The sequence below is a fragment of the Chelonia mydas genome, chromosome 11 (assembly GCF_015237465.2).
Source record: "Chelonia mydas isolate rCheMyd1 chromosome 11, rCheMyd1.pri.v2, whole genome shotgun sequence".
NCBI lineage: Eukaryota > Metazoa > Chordata > Testudines > Cheloniidae > Chelonia > Chelonia mydas.
In genome coordinates this window covers 75970761-75988599 of record NC_051251.2, presented here as the reverse complement: position 1 = coordinate 75988599, position 17839 = coordinate 75970761, and the positions used below count along the sequence as shown (strand labels likewise).

Here is a 17839-nt window from a genome sequence, read left to right as displayed (position 1 = left end):
TTGTATATTGAATCTCAAACTTGGAAATCCCCAAACTGAGATAAGCAAAAGCTAAAAATAAGTCAGCTCTCTTCTGTCCAGTTGTGTATTGTAGTAGTGTTTTTCTGGCTCTGTGAAACCCTCTAAACCTCACTCAATTAAAAAAAAAATACTATCTCCTTTACAGTATCTTATTTTTTTTTACACATTTTGATGCTGAATAAATATTGATGTAGCAAAAACCCTTTATCCTATATAAAACAAACTGAGCATCCCATTGGTTAATCCTACACCATTACTCAGGTTTATTATCTAACTTTGTAAAGTCAGCATTGTTTGCAGCTAGATTAGATGGTGAGAAGGCACATAGAGCAGGCAAACAGCTAGTAAATAGCATTGCTTTAAAGCAACCTTAATATTTGTTTAAAGGTATTGATGGGGTTTTTTTCCAGACAACTGCCTCTTTCACCCACTTTTTCACTTTCACAGTGTAAATGTGCTCCTCAGTGTATGGGCCGATGTTATCAGAAAGATGACAGATTTTGTTTAGGGAGGACCGTATATGTAAGTCTCTGTTCTGCTCATTCTTTATATGAATTTGACAGGTGTTCCAGTGAATAGCAGAGTTTCCTCAAAAATCCAACAACTTCTAAACACCTTGAAAAGACCAAAGCGCCCACCACTGAAAGAGTTCTTTGTTGATGATTTTGAAGAACTACTCGAAGGTAATAGCTGTGTAAGAGCTGTTAACTAATATCTCCACAGTTTTCTGATTGTCCCCATAAGCTATGTGAGAGGAGGGATTTCTGCTTCTTTAAATAGTACTATAAAACATTTTTCCCCTATGCTCTTGGCTTACATCATGGCAGAGTTGGTGTTCTTTGGCAGCGTATTGTTTACCTTTCTTGTCTTTTCCAAGTACAAAACAAATTACGGTATGTCCAGTATTTCAGATTGTCAGACCTTGTGCCAACACTAGTGTGGAATATCACAGCTCTTCTGATTATTTTAACTTTTGCTATTAATACTGCTAGATGTCACTAAATAAACATTGTTTTCTTTTTTGCAGATTTCATATTTAGTATTGCATGTTTAATATTCTTATGTTAATAGCAGTCCCACCAGTTGCGACCACTATAATTAAATTTGCAAAATAGTTTTTTCTAACTTTTTGTTTGCACGTGTTCAAAAATTTATGAAACATTCATCTTTGAGGCTGACCTTTTCAAAAGATGATTTTATTTAAAAATCTTCAATAAGAGCAGAATTATAGTAATATAATATGAGTAAATAATATAATAATATTAATAATGAGTAATATAATATGAGTAGTATAGTATGATGATGGGAGGTTTTTTTACCTTAAAATGTTAGGAATGTCAAATGTTCTCTAATCCTAAGCCTAATCGTGATCTCTTTTTGTATTGTAGTTAATATCTAAGGGCTGGTCTACACGACTGCTTAAGTCAGTGTAACTTGCATGGCTCAGGGGTGTGAAAATGACACCCCCCTGTGTGACATAAGTTACATCAACTTAAAGCACTGTCCATACCACGCTATGAAAGGCGAGAGACGCTCTCCCACTGACATAGCTTCCACCTTTCACAGAGGTGGACTAATTATGCCAACGGCAAAGCGCTCTCCCGTTGGCATAGCGCGTGTTCCCCAGATGCGCTACAGCAGCACAGTTGCATCGGTGGAGCTGTGCCGATGTAGCATGGTAGCGTAGACTTGTCCTAACAAACAGAAGCAATGTACTGGTTTGGCTTTTGATACGCTGATACGTGCTCTGTCTAAATATATTCTACAATCCTACCTGTCCCCCGGTCCTCTCAAACCTTTAGCATCAATCATGTGGGAACTTAGTGCCCAAAAATGAACATCCCTCTAATCCAGTGTTCTCAACTTTGGTCCACCGCTTGTTCAGGGAAAGCCCCTGGCGGGCCAGGCCGGTTTGTTTACCTGCCGTTTCCGCAGGTTCGGTCAATCGCATCTCCCATTGGCCACGGTTCGCCGCTCCAGGCCAGTGAGGGCTGCAGAAAGCAGCACGGGCCGAGGGATGTGCTGGCCGCCCTTCCCGCAGCCCCCACTGGCCTGGAGCTGCGAACTGCAGCCAGTGGGAGCCGCGATCGGCCAAACCTGTGGATGCACCAGGTAAACAAACCGACCTGGTGCACCAGGGCTTTCCCTGAACAAGCAGTAGACCAGAGTTGAGAATCACTGCTCTAATCATTGGGAGTGCTACCTTTCTACTAACCTGTCCCCAATTGCTGCCTATCTTGCCTCTATGTAAACAAGCAGAAGACATGTTAGCAGAAGTGTCTTTTTCCCACAGCAGAGCTGTAGGGTGATCTTGGGATTCAAATTCACTAGTCATCTGTCCAAGTCTTTTGTGAAATAGAAGATTTGGAATTTAAAAAATGCCAGCCAAGGTAAACACTTTCTGACAAGGAGGAAGCCCACAGATCCTTAAACAGCATCATTTTAAAGATGAAATAAGCCACTACAGCTGTGAGGAATGGAGAGGTGGAACTGGTTAATGGACTCCAGAGATGTTAAGTTTACACATGCATTTCAAGCATAAAATTTTGTAATTTTAATGTTCTTCTTGTTTAGTACAACAGCCTGACCCAAATCAGCCAAAGCCAGAGGGAGATCAGATGACTGTACTTAAAGGCGAACCCTTAGGTGTGGTTACCAACTGGCCCCCATCACTCCTGGCTGCTCTGCAGCGCTGGGGGACCACCCAGCCGAAAACCCCATGTCTAACTGCATTGGATACAACCGGGAAAGCCATCTATACTCTTACCTATGGCAAGTATTGACTTTGGTACCTTTAATAAAAATGGGGAAAAAATTGAAAGAGGAAGAGCTGGTTATTTGGGAATGAGCCATTTGCTTCACTCGGTATAAAAAAGACTTGCTGAATACAGTACATTTTTCTGTCACTTTTGAGACTCCTATGTAGGTGTGGATTGTGGTATCCTGGACCACTGAATATTAACTTTATCTTAGAGAAGATGAAAAACGTAGTTTGGAGGGGGAATGTACAATAGGGATCTGCACTGATTCTCCAAGAAATGGCTTTTTCATCAGCAATAAGCATAGTAATTCATTGGACTTGCTCACTAGAAGACAGGTTTCAGAGTAACAGCCGAGTTAGTCTGTATTCGCAAAAAGAAAGGGAGTACTTGTGGCACCTTAGAGACTAACCAATTTATTTGAGCATAAGCTTTCGTGAGCTACAGCTCACTTCATCGGATGCATACTGTGGAAAGTGTGGAAGATCTTTTTATACACACAAAGCATGAAAAAATACCTCCTCCCACCCCACTCTCCTGCTGGTAATAGCTTATCTAAAGTGATCACTCTCCTTACAATGTGTATGATAATCAAGTTGGGCCATTTCCAGTACAAATCCAGGTTCTCCCCCCCCACCCCCCGCTCCAAACCCATTCTCCTGCACAAACCCCCTCTCCTGCGGGGGGGGGGGGGGGGGGGGGAACACCTGGATTTGTGCTGGAAATGGCCCAACTTGATTATCATACACATTGAAGGAGAGTGATCACTTTAGATAAGCTATTACCAGCAGGAGAGTGGGGTGGGGGGAGGTATTTTTTCATGCTTTGTGTGTATAAAAAGATCTTCTACACTTTCCACAGTATGCATCCGATGAAGTGAGCTGTAGCTCACGAAAGCTTATGCTCAAATAAATTGGTTAGTCTCTAAGGTGCCACAAGTACTCCTTTTCTTCTCACTAGAAGAGGAGACTAAAGGCAACCCTCCTTTGTGAGGTTTTCATGTATGTAGAGCAGAAAGGGACAGATGACTAGAACAAAGTGCACTCATCAGATTCGAAAAGTAGATACTTCTGGAGCTTGTTCACATGATTACTTAGAACAGAAGTTCTAGAATTCAGAATATGCTAATGGAAGCATAATCGTCAGATAGGAAACTTTGCTGCATCAGTGAACAGGACGTATTCCAGCAGTCAGGTGCTTTTTAGGAGATAATTTGGTTACTCCTCAGAGGCAGCTCAGCAGCATGTTACTTGCAATTATCTTTGCCTTTATGCATTATATTAAAATTGCCTATGAAACATCCAAGAAACTTGACTAGGCAATTATGCAACATTATTTGATAGGTAATGGAATAAATTAATATGAGTAGATGGAGTGGTGGGGCTTTAGCAAGATGGCTAATTGGTCTGAACTGTGTTCAGATGCTTTCTTTTGATAGCCATAAATAAAAAATCAGAACTGATAGTTAATTATCAGACATTATTTATATCTTAGAAATTAGTTCTAGTTTAAGCAGAGTAGTTGAAGTCATAATAATAAATTAGGAGTCCTTTTTAAAAATAAGCAATCCTAAAAAGGTAACCAGTCGTATTTTGAGTTTGTCTAACTGAGATTATTTTTCAGCTCTTTTTCTTGATCTTGTTTTTTAGCTAAGTATGAAGTATGATATCATGGCATTCAGGACAGCCAGTTTCTTCATGTACTTTTGTATGTTTAATGTTGAAATAATAGTGGAGCAAAGACCTAGTACCATTCTTAATTAGAGAGCGGGCTAAATGAAAGTGTTGTTCATAAGATAATTTATCATTTGATGTATGTTTCTGTTATATACTAGTATAAAAGTATTGTAGTCCTGAATATGCTTTTATTAATAATGCAAATCTATCTATATCTGTCAAAATATTCAGTGAAATGTCATTTTAAAAACAGACTTTTAATTCTGGTAGCTGAATTCAAATACTGTGTATGATGTGAATGTTCTAATTACTCTAAAATCAGGAATATTTAATTATTCCTTTTTAGAGTACCAGTCATACATTTTAAAAACTTTCCTAATGTTCCTTTTGCACATAAGCCATTGCAACATTTGCCCCTACGAATTTGTGATAGTAAATGTGGGAGAAGGTGACCAACAAAGCTTCTTTAAATGCGGATTATCAGCTGGAAATGAGAAGAGCCAGCACCTTGCCACCAGCCACCTCTTTGCAAATGACCAGCAATTGTTCCAGAGAACACAGCTCGGGAGCCACTGTAATAGAGTACTTTAAAAAGATGCATTTTAACTGACCTAATGCTGACTTTATTTTACCTGGTTTTAAGCATGAAAAGAGTAAAAGCAGAACTTGGTAAAACCAATAAACTATGTAGAGAAGACCGTGATAACTTAGAGAAAAATTTAGCCTAAATGAAACAGGTGCACAACGGGCTGGAAAACAATATCCAGAGAGTAGTTATCAGTGATTCACAATGAAGCTGGAAGGGTATATTGAGTGGGGTCTTCATAAATGATTTGGATAATGGCAGAGAGAGTTATAACTTATAAAGTTTGCAGACGATACCAAGCTGGGAGGTTTGCAAGTGCTTTGGAGGACAGGATTAGACTTCAAAATGATCTTGACAGACTGGAAAGGTGGTCTGAATTAAATAGGATGAAATTCAGTGAGGACAAATGCAAAGTACCCCACTTAGGCAGAAATAATCAAATGCACAAATACAAAATGAGAAATGACTGCCAAGGATGGAGTATTTCAGAAAAGGATCTGGGCTTATAGTGGATCACAGACTAAATATGGGTAAACAGTGTAACACCATTGCAAAAAAAAGCAAACATCCTTTTGCGCTGTATTAGCAGGAGTGTTGTAAGCAAGACACGAGAAGTGATTCTCCCGCTCTACTCTGCGCTGATGAAGCCTCAGCTGGCGTATTGTGTCCAGTTCTGGGCACTGCACTTCAGGAAGGATGTGGACAAATTGGAGAAAGTCCAGAGGAGAGCAACAAAAATGATTAAGGTCTAGAAAACATGACCTATGAGGGAAGATTGAAAAAAACTGGGTTTGTTTAGTCTGGAGAAGAGAAGACTGAGAGGGGACACAAGTCTTCACTTACGTAAAGGTTGTTACAAAGAGGAGGGTGAGACGTTGTTCTCCTTAACCCAGGAGGACAGGACAAGAAGCAATGGGCTTAAATTGCAGCAAGGGAGATTTAGTTAGACATTAGAAAAAACTTCCTAACTGTCAGGGTAGGCCAGCACTGGAACAGTTTACCTGGGGAAGTTGTGGAATGGCTGTTGGTGGTGGTTTTGAAGAGCAGGTTAGACAAACACCTGTCAGGAATGGTTAGATAATACTTAGTCCTACCTCAGTACAGAAGACTGGACTAGATGACCTCTCAAGGTCTCTTCCAGTCCTGTGTTTCTATGATTCATTTAATAGGTTACCATCAAAGGGTCATTTTGAGAAATTGCCCTTTGTATGCATCATCAGCGGAGAGGAAAGTTGACAAGATGCTGCCAGATATTTTAATACTCCAGGCAAAAGTTCTTGGGCTAATTTAGTTGTTAAATCACAATTTGCTGAAAGGCAGTTCTCTTAAGTAGAAGTGATGGAAGCCATAGACCCAGTGAATTAATTACTCAGTAGTTTTTCATACATAATGGTGTTCGCACAATAAGACAGGCAGTAACTCTATTGTGGATAATTTAAGAGCTTTGAGACACCTTAAAAGCACCTAATTTTCAGAAGGTGCTTGGCATTTGCTTTCTAAAAATCAGGCCCCTTCATGGTGTTCCCAGTTGGGGACCCAAGATCACTAGTCAGTGTTTAAAGTGTAGCCTGTTGCTTTTTTATTCTTCTATCTGTGCTCTAATTCTAGGCAAACTCTGGAGCCGGAGCTTGAAGTTAGCATATACACTTCTTAACAAACTAACCAGTAAGAATGAACCACTGCTCAAACCTGGACACAGGGTAGGTAACTACTGGTGCTGCGTTGGAGTAAGACTGGAATAATGTTTAAAACTAGATTTGAAAGGAGCTGTGCGTTTTGGAACTAAAGTTCTATTGGGAATTTTGCCTGTATTATTTTATTTATATGATATCCAAAAGTTTGCTGGGTGTTGTACTATCAAGTAATAAGACAGGTCCCTGTAACAAAGAGCTTGCAATCTAAACAGATAGCACGGAGCTGGTGTTACCACATGGTAGGGTGGCATGGCTGGAGGTGGGCAGGTGGGGTGGTCACACAAGGCTTAGAAGTTGAAGGACCTTGCTAGTCCCGCTCTTTCCCTCTGCCCTCCTGCCTACAGCTTGCTACCCACTGGTCTGTGCTTCCCATAGATGAAGCTCTTGTTACAGTGTGTATGGTAATACCCATTGTTTCATGGTCTCTGTGTATATAAAATCTCCCCACTGTATTTTCCACTACATGCATCCGATGAAGTGAGCTGTAGCTCACAAAAGCTTATGCTCAAATAAATTTGTTAGTCTCTAAGGTGCCACAAGTCCTCCTGTTCTTTTTGAGGTAGCTTGGTAATTCAGACATGGAGCTGGTGTGGTCATTTCTATTAGACAGCTCTTCGGAAGGACTAATCAGGGACAGTATGTGCTGATGCTTCAGGCCCGTAACATACAGTTATTCTCAGTTGCTCAAGCCTTTTAACAGTAGACTTTATACTTGACCCTATTGTACCTGGAGTGTGAATTCTTAGCACAGACAAAACGTCAAGTCCTGAAGCTACTGGCCTCGATACTAGCAATGCAAAATCAGTGTACCTGATGAGGTCATTTTCATTATTCCAAACATCACTATCACGTTTAATTGGCTAATAAATGTAAGGTAGTGCATTTTTTCCCTAAAATAAGCAGCTGTCTTCATTCCTTTTTTGTATATTTTTTTCCTTCAGCAAGCATAGAATTCATAATGAATCACAGTAAGCAAAAGGCCAATGTCAGTACAGTCTCTTGTATGTGCTGTGTACAAATTGCTGTATCATTGGTAAGACAGTAAAGACTGAACAAAATTATGGATGAGTTGGACAGTCAGAAATGGCTTTGTCTCAAAAAAGCCTTGTAACGTCAGTGTAATTATTGCTAAATGCAATATTATATTTAGCATTTTTGGAAAAAAATCTGATTGAAGGGACCTTCTTTATAAGGGGTTTGTGGAAATGAACTACATAAAAGTGAATTGCTCTGTGGAATCCTTTGATTCAAGAAGATTGTATTGATTATATAATGTATTCATAAGCAGGGAGATCAGTTTGCTTCATCCAGTGAGTGAAGCTTGTATACCTTCCTAAACAATGATGAATGTGCATGTGTGTGCTATGGTGATTACCATTGTTTAAATGTCTCCAGTTCTTGTTGTGATCCTGAACAATATGTGGGAAATGTATTTTCAAAAAGACTCTCTAAAAGACTTTTACCGGCTTTGCTCAATCTTGTTATAGGTGGCTCTCGTATTTCCTAACAGTGATCCTGTGATGTTTATGGTGGCATTTTATGGGTGCCTCCTAGCAGACCTGGTTCCTGTGCCCATAGAAGTACCACTAACAAGAAAGGTAACCGAGTGTGTCAGCCACATTAGGTAGTGAAAATAATCAGTTTTACAAGAGAATATGGCGGTTCCACAGTGTTGCTTTGAGGTACAATGTGCCACAACTAGGCAGAAGAATAAGTGGGTTTTTTTGTAGTTAAGGGGATGTGGATGGATAGTTTTTTATGGCTTCAAGAGTAGAGGGATGTTATAAATCCAAACAGCAGTAGAACTGAAGTGTCTATCTGCAGAAGAAAGCAGCACAGTGCATGAGCTGAATTGATGGTTGTACTTCTCTCTAAATGTTAGATTTTAGTGCATGCTAGTATGTTTGTGGAGCAGAGTTTAATACCTAAACTGGGAAAACCTGTGATATAAATAATTGAACTGCCCCTTTAGTATATATATGCTTGTAGAGATGTTCATGAATTTTTCAGACTTCTTTTAATGTTGAACGTTATGATGGCAGTGTTAGTCAACACTGTTAACTAAATCTCTAAATATATGTATTTAAACCTAACTAGCTTCAAGACTGAGCTTGATAAGTTGATGGGCGGGAAGGTCTGATGGGACGGCCTGCAATGCCATGTGGCCAACCTGTGACTGCTGGCAGCAAATATCTCCAGCGGCCGGTGATGGGACATTGGATGGGGAGGGTTCTGAGTTACGACAGAGAATTCTTTCCCGGGGTCTGGCCCACATGCTCAGGGTCTATCTGATGGCCATAGTTGGGGTCAGGAAGGAATTTTCCCCTGGGTCAGATTGGCAGAGACCCTGGGGGGGGGTTTCACCATCCTCTGCAGCATGGGGTCATTTGCAGGTTTATACTAGTGTAAATGATGGATTCTCTGTAACTTGAAGTCTTTAAACCATGATTTGAGGACTTCAGTAACTCAGCCAGAGGTTCGGGGTCTGTTACAGGAGTGGGTAGGTGAGGCTCTGTCACCTGTGATGTGCACGTCAGACTAGATGGTCACGATGGTCCACTCTGGCCTTCAAGTCTGAGTTTTTAAAATTTTTACCTGTTGTGGAAGATTTTTCTATTTTGATGAAATGCTTTATCATACAGTAGAAACTCTTGGATTTTCAATTTAGTTCCCATTCCTGCTAATAATTCCCTCAATTAAAATAAATCTAGGTCTAAACTATCTGTATTGACACCTTATTCCTTTTTTTAACTTTCAGTATAAAAGTTTGCAGCACATTTCTGTCGTATTAACATTTTTTGTATTCTATCAAATTTAACCGTTTAGATTTTTGGTCTGTGACTTAGTTTTACCCTGAGGGTTTAATGAAGCAGATTTCCTAACCTGAGCAGTAAGGTAGACGGAGTCAGTTAATATGAAAAATATTACTTGCATAGATGAATGTCAGCTCAGGACTATGAAAAATTGACCCTTTCCTATTAATGTTGACATGATCCTGGAAAAACTTGTATGTCATGTTTAACACTGTAGCGTAGCATTGGCCTAGTTCTGTAAATGTATTTAGTCTTCTTCATAACTCCATGATACTGCCTGTCTATCCATTCCATAAGTATGCATTTCTGTGCTTCGCTTGTCCTACAGAAATGCCCCCTCCTTTGTGACTAGAGGTGGTTTTGAGCCATTGTTGAATGTCATCAGCAATATGTTAAAAGCTCTGTACTTTGTAACTATAACATGTTAAAATGTTACTTGTCATAACTCTAAGTACTGTGGATGAAAACAGGCTGTTTGGAGAAAGGCATTTCTAGCGTTTATAGAGGCTACATTTTCAGCTCGGTAGCAATATAGAACAGCAGTTGATACATACAGGCAGACTAAGGTGGGTCTTCGAGTGATTGCTCATGTGTATTCCACAATAGGTGTGCGTGCTCGCCACGTGCACTGGTGCCGGAAGTTTTTCCCCTAGCAGTACCCGTAGGGGGAGCACCCCAGCGACCCCTGGAGTGGCGCCTCCATGGCGCGGTATAAGGGGAGCTGCGTGCTTCCCCCACCCTCAGTTCCTTCTTGCCACCAGTGAAGGTGCATCAGAACTATGCTGCTCCAGCTCTGCTGTAGCTCGTCCCCAGAACTTTTTGTTTGTTCGGTGCTAGTACCTGTCGTTAGTTCGCTGTTACAGTTAGTTCATTTCGTTAGAGTACCCGGGCCGGGGCATGCCCCGCGACCCGGCTTTTAAGGCGTGCAACACTTGTAGGAGATCTAAGTGGTCCACACACAGACTGCCTATGCTGTTTGGGTGAGACCCATATCAGTGATCGTTGCAAAATTTCCAAGTCGTTTAAACCTCGGACTAAGAGAGTGGGCCATTCTCATGGAGTCGGCGCTGACCCCAGCTCCAGCGCGCCGCTCCAAGTCGGCACCAGGCACCACAGCATCGGTGCACAGAGACCTCCCAGTGCCTTCGACTAGTCGGCACCGCTCCCCATCTATGGGGCATAAGAAGGCTAAGAAAGTACCGCCTTCGCAGCAGCACCGAGGTAAACCAGAGGCAGAGACTAGACCCATGTCGGGCAGTCCTCGATCCCCTCTAGGCCTCCGACTCACGTTGAGCGGAGTAGCCCACCATGTAGGACCAGGCCTGTCCGGATGCCGTCCATGCCGGAGGCCCTGCAGGTGGCCAGAGATGTTATGACCATGCCGTTACCAGGAGCGCCGCCAGTGTCGGCCCCCCACTCCAGAAGCAAGCCACCGCTGGGTTCTCCACAGTTGCCCCTGGCTCAGTATTGGTCTCGGTCGCAGGAATGTTCCTGACGCCGTTCTCCACCCAGCGACCATTCAGGACTCAGTCCACGTGGCTTGTCCTCGACTCCCACCAGACTGTCTGGTTGGGTACTGTCCGACCGGGACTCCCAGAACCGCTCCATGCTACGGAGCAATTATCAACGGGACCGAAGCAGACGTCACCAGAGGTCCTCGTCTCGCAGGGGTTACCGCAGCCAGTCGCAGCATGGACGTCGTCGCCATTCCCACTCGGAATCCCACTCCCGGTTCCCGCCGAGGCACTGTCTCTGCAGCCCAGGGCATAGATCACCAGCACCATGCTGTCATGGGTCCGCCCGTTGGAGCAGCAGCTACAGGCGGTACTGGTCCTCCAGGTCCCATGGCAGCGGCAGGTCATTCGTCAGCCTCGTCTCCGCTCATAGTCAACCTTCCATGGGCCAGGCCGAACAGCCGGGGCCGTTGATGCCACAGCAGGTGCAGTGGCATCAGGCCCAGTGGCCAGCACGGTACCAGTGGGCACCGTGGCCTCTGACGCAGCCCCCGGTGGGGGCCCGCTCGGTAGCCGGATCCTCAGAGGCGCCATCGGCCTCTCTCTCCAGGCCCCCAACTAGAGGGTCGGTGGAACGTACGTCCTTGGCACCGTGCCTGGAGACCGACCAGGTGGTGGATCCTCCGGTGCCAGCGGATACCCAGAGCACTATACCGGCTTCCTCGCCGGATGAGGCGATAGCAGCTCCGACCCCCTCCATCCCGCAGGAGGACTTTAGGGCCCATCAAGAACTTTTTTAAAACGGGTGGCATTGAGCCTTCAGCTCCAAGCAGAGGAGCTGGAGGAGCCCTCGGACTCCCTGTTCAATGACTCTCATCTTCGGCACTGGGCAAGGTGGCTTTGCCCCTCCATGAGGGGGTGGCAAGGATTTCAAATGCCCTGTGGCAAACGCCGGCTTCCCTGGCCCCCATCTCAAAGAAGGCGGAACGCAAGTACTTTGTACCCACCAAGGGGCACGAGTACTTATACACCCACCCGACGCCCAACTCCATGGTGGTTGAGTCGGTCAATCACAGGGAGCGGCAGGGCCAACCAGTCCTCACTCCGAAAAATAAAGACTCAAGGACTAGACAAATTGGAGGATTGGGTCAAAAGAAATCTGATGAGGTTCAACAAGGACAAGTGCAGAGTCCTGCACTTAGGACGGAAGAATCCAATGCACCGCTACAGACTAGGGACCGAATGGCTAGGCAGCAGTTCTGCAGAAAAGGACCTAGGGGTTACAGTGGACGAGAAGCTGGATATGAGTCAACAGTGTGCCCTTGTTGCCAAGAAGGCCAATGGCATTTTGGGATGTATAAGTAGGGGCATTGCCAGGAGATCGAGGGACGTGATCGTTCCCCTCTATTCGACATTGGTGAGGCCTCATCTGGAGTACTGTGTCCAGTTTTGGGCCCCACACTACAAGAAGGATGTGGAAAAATTGGAGAGAGTCCAGCGGAGGGCAACAAAAATGATTAGGGGACTGGAACACATGAGTTATGAGGAGAGGCTGAGGGAACTGGGGATGTTTAGTCTGCGGAAGAGAAGAGTGAGGGGGGATTTGATAGCTGCTTTCAACTACCTGAAAGGGGGTTCCAAAGAGGATGGCTCTAGACTGTTCTCAGTGGTAGCTGATGACAGAATAAGGAGTAATGGTCGCAAGTTGTAGTGGGGGAGGTTTAGGTTGGATATTAGGAAAAACTTTTTCACTTGGAGGGTGGTGAAACACTGGAATGTGTTACCTAGGGAGGTGGTGGAATCTCCTTCCTTAGAAGTTTTTAAGGTCAGGCTTGACAAAGCCCTGGCTGGGATGATTTAATTGGGGATCGGTCGTGCTTTGAGCAGGGGGTTGGACTAGATGACCTCCTGAGGTCCCTTCCAACCCTGATATTCTATGATTCTATTATTTTATGAAGGAGGCTGGACTCTTTTAGCAGAAAGGTTTATTCATCCTCGAGTTTCCAGTTGTGGGTGGCAAACCACCAGGCTCTCCTGGGCAGATACGAATTCAACTTGTGGGATTCGCTGCTCAAATTCGAGGACTCCCACCAGGAGCGCGATAAGAAAGAGTTCAAGGCGCTGGTGGAGGAGGGTGCAGCTGCTGCCAGGCTGTCCCTGCAGATGGCGTCAGATGCGGCGGACATGGCAGCTCGATCCATGGCCTCAGCGGTGTCCATGAGAAGGGTGTCGTGTCTCCTGCTGTCCAGCGAGGTGCAGTTGGCCATGCAGGATCTCCCGTTTGATGGCAAGGCTCTGTTTGCGGAACAAACGGATACACAGCTGCATGGCATGAAGGACTCCCGCACGATCCTGCAGACCCTGAGTCTTTATGTTCCAGCTCCATCCAAAACTAAGTTTAAGCCGCAGCAGGTCCCTGCTCCGGATGCCCAGCCTAAGTACGAGGCTGCCAATAAAAAGTCGGGAGACTGTAAGAGGCGCGCTCAGCGGTAGTCACGGCCTGCCCCGCAGCCTGGGTCCTCCAAGGGCAAGCAGGCGGGGAAAAGGCAGTTTTGATGGGATGCCGGGGTGCACCCTGACAGTTCCTGAAGGGAATCCCCCTTCAATAAAGCTTCCCTTCTGCAATCGGTTGTGTGCTTTCCTCCCAGAGTGGTCGCAACGAACCTCGGACCGCTGGGTCCTCAACACAGTCTCCCGGGGCTACACGCTGTAATTTGTTTCGCCCCCACCCAACCATCCCCTACCCCCATTCCTTCTGGGGGATCCTTCGCACGAAGCCCTCCTAGAGCAGGAGGTGGGGCGGCTCCTAGACCTGGGAGCAGTGGAAATGGTCCCCGGGGAGTTCAGAGGCAAGGGGTTCTACTCCCGCTATTTCCTTATCCTGAAGGCCAAAGGGGGACTCAGGCCCATCCTGGACTTGCGGGATCTGAACCAGTTTATGGTCAAACTCAAGTTTCGCATGGTCTCCCTGGCCTCCATCATCCCCTTCCTGGATCCAGGGGATTGGTACGCTGCCCTGGATCTGCAGGATGCATATTTCCACATCCACATATTTGAGGGGCACAGACGCTTCCTCCATTTCCTGGGGGACAGAATCACTATCAATTTATGGTCCTCCCTTTTGGCCTATCCACTGCCCCGAGGGTGTTCACAAAATGTATGTTGGTGGTGGTAGCCTACCTCAGGTGCCGGGGAGTTCAGATCTTTCCCTACCTGGATGATTGGCTGGTCAAGGGCAGCTCCTGGTCGCAGGTGCAGGATCATGTGACGCTTCTATTGTCCACGTGTGCTGCCTTGGGCCTGTTTGTAAACGACACCAAGCCCACGTTAGTCCTGGTCCAGCACATAGTTTATCGGGGCACTCCTAAACGCCTCATCGGCCACGGCTTTCCTCTCACCAGACAGATTTGAGACCCTAAAAGGCCTCATCGACACGGTCACAAAGTTCCCTGTGACAACAGCCAGAGCGTGCCTCCAGCTCCTGGGTCACATATCGGCATGCACGTATGTGGTCCGTCAGGCTCCGAATGAGGCCCCTCCAGCTTTAGCTGGCCTCGGAGTTCTGCCAGGCCCGGGACAGGTTCTGCTCCGGGGGGGTCTGGGAAAGGGCGGTATCTCCAATGCCTTCCTCCTGTCCTGGTCGGACCAGTTTCTCTGTGCGTTCCCTCTCATCAGCAGGGTCCTGGAGAAAGTAACAATGGACAAGGCCCGGGTTCTCCTGATTGCCCCGGCATGGCCCCGGCAGCATTGGTATGGGACCCTCATGGCCTGGCAGTGGCTCCGCCACAGCTGTTGCCGCTCTGCCCAGACCTGCTCTCCCAGGACCGGGGCCGCCTCCTCCATCCCAACCTAGCGGCTCGCCACCTCACGGTGTGGCTGCTCAATGGCTAGGCGGGGAGGAGCAGATGTGTTTGGAGGGGGTCTAGCTTTTCTGGAAAGTAGGCGGCCCTCCACAGGCCGCGCCTACTTGGTGAAGTGGTCCTGGTTCTCCAGATGGGCCGCCGAGCAGGGTGTTTCCCCGGTGGCCGCCCCGATCCAGCTTATCCTGGACTACCTCCTTCATGTTAGAGCCCAGGGCCTGGCGCCCTTGTTGGTCAGGGTGCACCTAGCAGCCATATCGGCCTTCCATCCGCCGGTGCAGGGACACACGGTGTTCTCACATGCTATTACTAGACAATTTCTTAAGGGATTGGACTGTCTTTTTTCCATATGCTAGGACCCCTGTCCCGCCGTGGGACCTGAACTTGGTGTTATCCCGTCTCTCGGGGCCCCCGTTTGAACCTCTGGCCACATGCTCCTAGTCTCACCTCTCATGGAAGGTTGCCTTCCTGGTTGCTATCACGTCGGCCAAGCGGGTCTCAGAGTTCAAGGCCCTGACCTCCGAACTCTCATACATGGTTTTTCATAAGGATAAGGTTCAGCTCCGCCCAGACCCCACATTCCTACCTAAGGTGGTCTCTGCCTATCACTTGGGCCAGGACATTTTCCTGCCTGTCCTCTGCCCCAAGCCGCATGCATCCAGTGAGGAACGCCTCCTCCACACGCTCGACATGGATAGGGCTCTGGCCTTCTACCTGGAATGGACTAAGCTGTTCAGGAAGTCCTCTCAACTGTTCGTTGCCTCAGCTGAACACATGCGGGGTCGATCGATTTCCACCCAGCGCTTCTCCCACTGGATCACCTCGTGCATTCGCACGTGTTATGATCTAGCAGGCATTCCCCCGCCACCCATTGTAAAGGCACACTCGACTCGGGCCCGGGCCTCATCGGCTGCCTTTGTAGCCCAGGTCCCTATCCAGGTTATTTGTAGGGCCGCCACTTGGTCTTTGGTTCGCACATTTACCTCGCACTACGCGATTGTCTCCCAAACCAGGGATGACGCCGGGTTCGGCAGGGCCGTACTCCGTCCCAGGGATCTGTGAACTCCTCCCAACTCCAACAGATATAGCTTGGAATCACCTATTGTGGAATACACATGAGCAACCACTCTAGGAAGAAAAAACGGTTACCTTTTTCCGTAACTGGTGTTCTTCGAGATGTGTTGCTCATGTCCATTCCACACCCCACCCTCCTTCCCCTTCGTCGGAGTTGTCTGGCAAGAAGGAACTGAGGGTGGGGGGAGCACACAGCTCCCCTGATACCGCGCCATGGAGGCACCACTCCAGGGGTCACGGGGCGCTCCCCCACTACGGGTACTGCTAGGGAGAAGACTTCCGGCACCGGTGCACATGGTGAGCACGCACACCTATTGTGGAATAGACATGAGCAACACATCTCGAAGAACACCAGTTACAGAAAAGGTAACTGTCTTTTTTCCTGGATTTAGGAACTTACGTTTATTTAAAAATAAGAAAGGAACATCTCTGTTGTGTTGAATTACACATCTCTTGAGTTACTCACAACAGAGAGGTGCATCCAAATGAATAGGAGTCACAGGAGATCAAGGATTTGGATAGGCACTCTCATACTGCAGTAACGGGCACCAGAAAACAGGGAGACATTTAAGGTGACTGTACCTGTGTGAAGGCTAAGAAATGCGGTATCTGGAAACACATGATTATTCACATGTCACTTCTTAACGTCTTCTAAGCATGGCAGAATTGCAGAAAACTCTAAGCTTTACTATTTGCATATTTACAATAACATCATGGTTTTTCTACAGGATGCTGGCAGCCAACAGATTGGATTTCTCTTGGGCAGTTGTGGAGTAACGTTAGCTTTGACAACAGACGTTTGTCAAAAAGGCCTTCCGAAAGCTCAAACTGGGGAGGTAGTTACATTCAAAGGTACATTTTTTGTTATCCATTATTTTTCTGCAGAGCAAAGAACAGATATTAGATAGATATTGAATGCTACTGTACAATTACTAGTTTGATTGTGATTACACATTTCTAACTGTGCACATGAAGGAAGAAGGAAGAGAAATCTGAAAACTGTCTGCCTCTTGTCAAAAGAGTGCTTTGATCAAGCTGTTAATGATTTTCATTTCACATTTCCCCCAGCAGCATGATTCTGGTGCTTTTGCTTAGCTAGTTGTTGCTGTCCCAGAATATTGAAAAACAAAATATTTCTTTGGAAGTGTTTTAATAATTTTCGTCTTGTTTTTAATTTAAGGTTGGCCTCGTCTTGTTTGGTTTGTGATTGATGGAAAGCATCTCGCAAAACCAGCCAAGGACTGGCATCCACAAGTACGGGATGCCAGTGCTGATATTGCTTATATTGAGGTAAACAAATGCAATATGCTTAGCAAGTATTTACGCTATGGTCACCTGTTCCACAGAGCACTTTATTGTTCTCTTTGTAGTCCTGAGAGATTGTAAATTACTTAATTTTTAGTGTAGAGCAAGAAATTGTCCCATCTCTGAATCTTTCACCAGCTAGTTATGATCCCAACATCTGACAGTCAATGTCTTTTTCCTTTCCTTTATATCTGACCTTAAGTGATGCTAGAAAGTATCACTCTGTATCTGACACATGGGTTCCATCATTGATTTCCACTCCTGTACTGAATGTATACATTCTCTTGCTCTCCATCTGTCCTTACTGAAAACAGTCAGCGTGTAAATGATTATTTCGCCATGTGATAGGATGTATCATTTTATTTGTAATCCTGTGGCTTGTTCCTTTGGGTAAAATTTTCAGAAGTGCCTAAGTGACTTTTATTCTTGCAATGAGACAGGCTCCTAAGTCACCTAGACCATTTGAAATTTTTACCCTGTATCTATATCCTTGTTGTGTCTCTCACATTTACATGGTAAGTTTTCAGTGCATGGACCATGTCTCTCAATCTCTGTAAGGTGTCATGAAAAGTTATAGTGCTATAGATTATACATAAA

General features: G+C 45.6%; 1 protein-coding gene across 9 annotated transcripts in view; it reads left to right on the top strand.

The window, feature by feature from the left end:
• The window catches only part of DIP2A (disco interacting protein 2 homolog A), a 237154-nt gene that overhangs the window by 150404 nt on the left and 68911 nt on the right, over nucleotides 1-17839 (top strand). For all 9 annotated transcript variants that reach the window (XR_005227324.2, XR_005227325.2, XM_037912377.2 and 6 more), the window contains 6 exons: nucleotides 585-704; nucleotides 2596-2793; nucleotides 6651-6742; nucleotides 8224-8334; nucleotides 16666-16789; nucleotides 17118-17227. Coding sequence is in view for 7 of the 9 variants with exons in the window: in XM_037912377.2 (XP_037768305.1) it covers nucleotides 585-704; nucleotides 2596-2793; nucleotides 6651-6742; nucleotides 8224-8334; nucleotides 16666-16789; nucleotides 17118-17227 (755 nt within the window). In the remaining 2 variants the exon portion in view is untranslated. The remainder of the gene's footprint in view (nucleotides 1-584; nucleotides 705-2595; nucleotides 2794-6650; nucleotides 6743-8223; nucleotides 8335-16665; nucleotides 16790-17117; nucleotides 17228-17839) is intronic.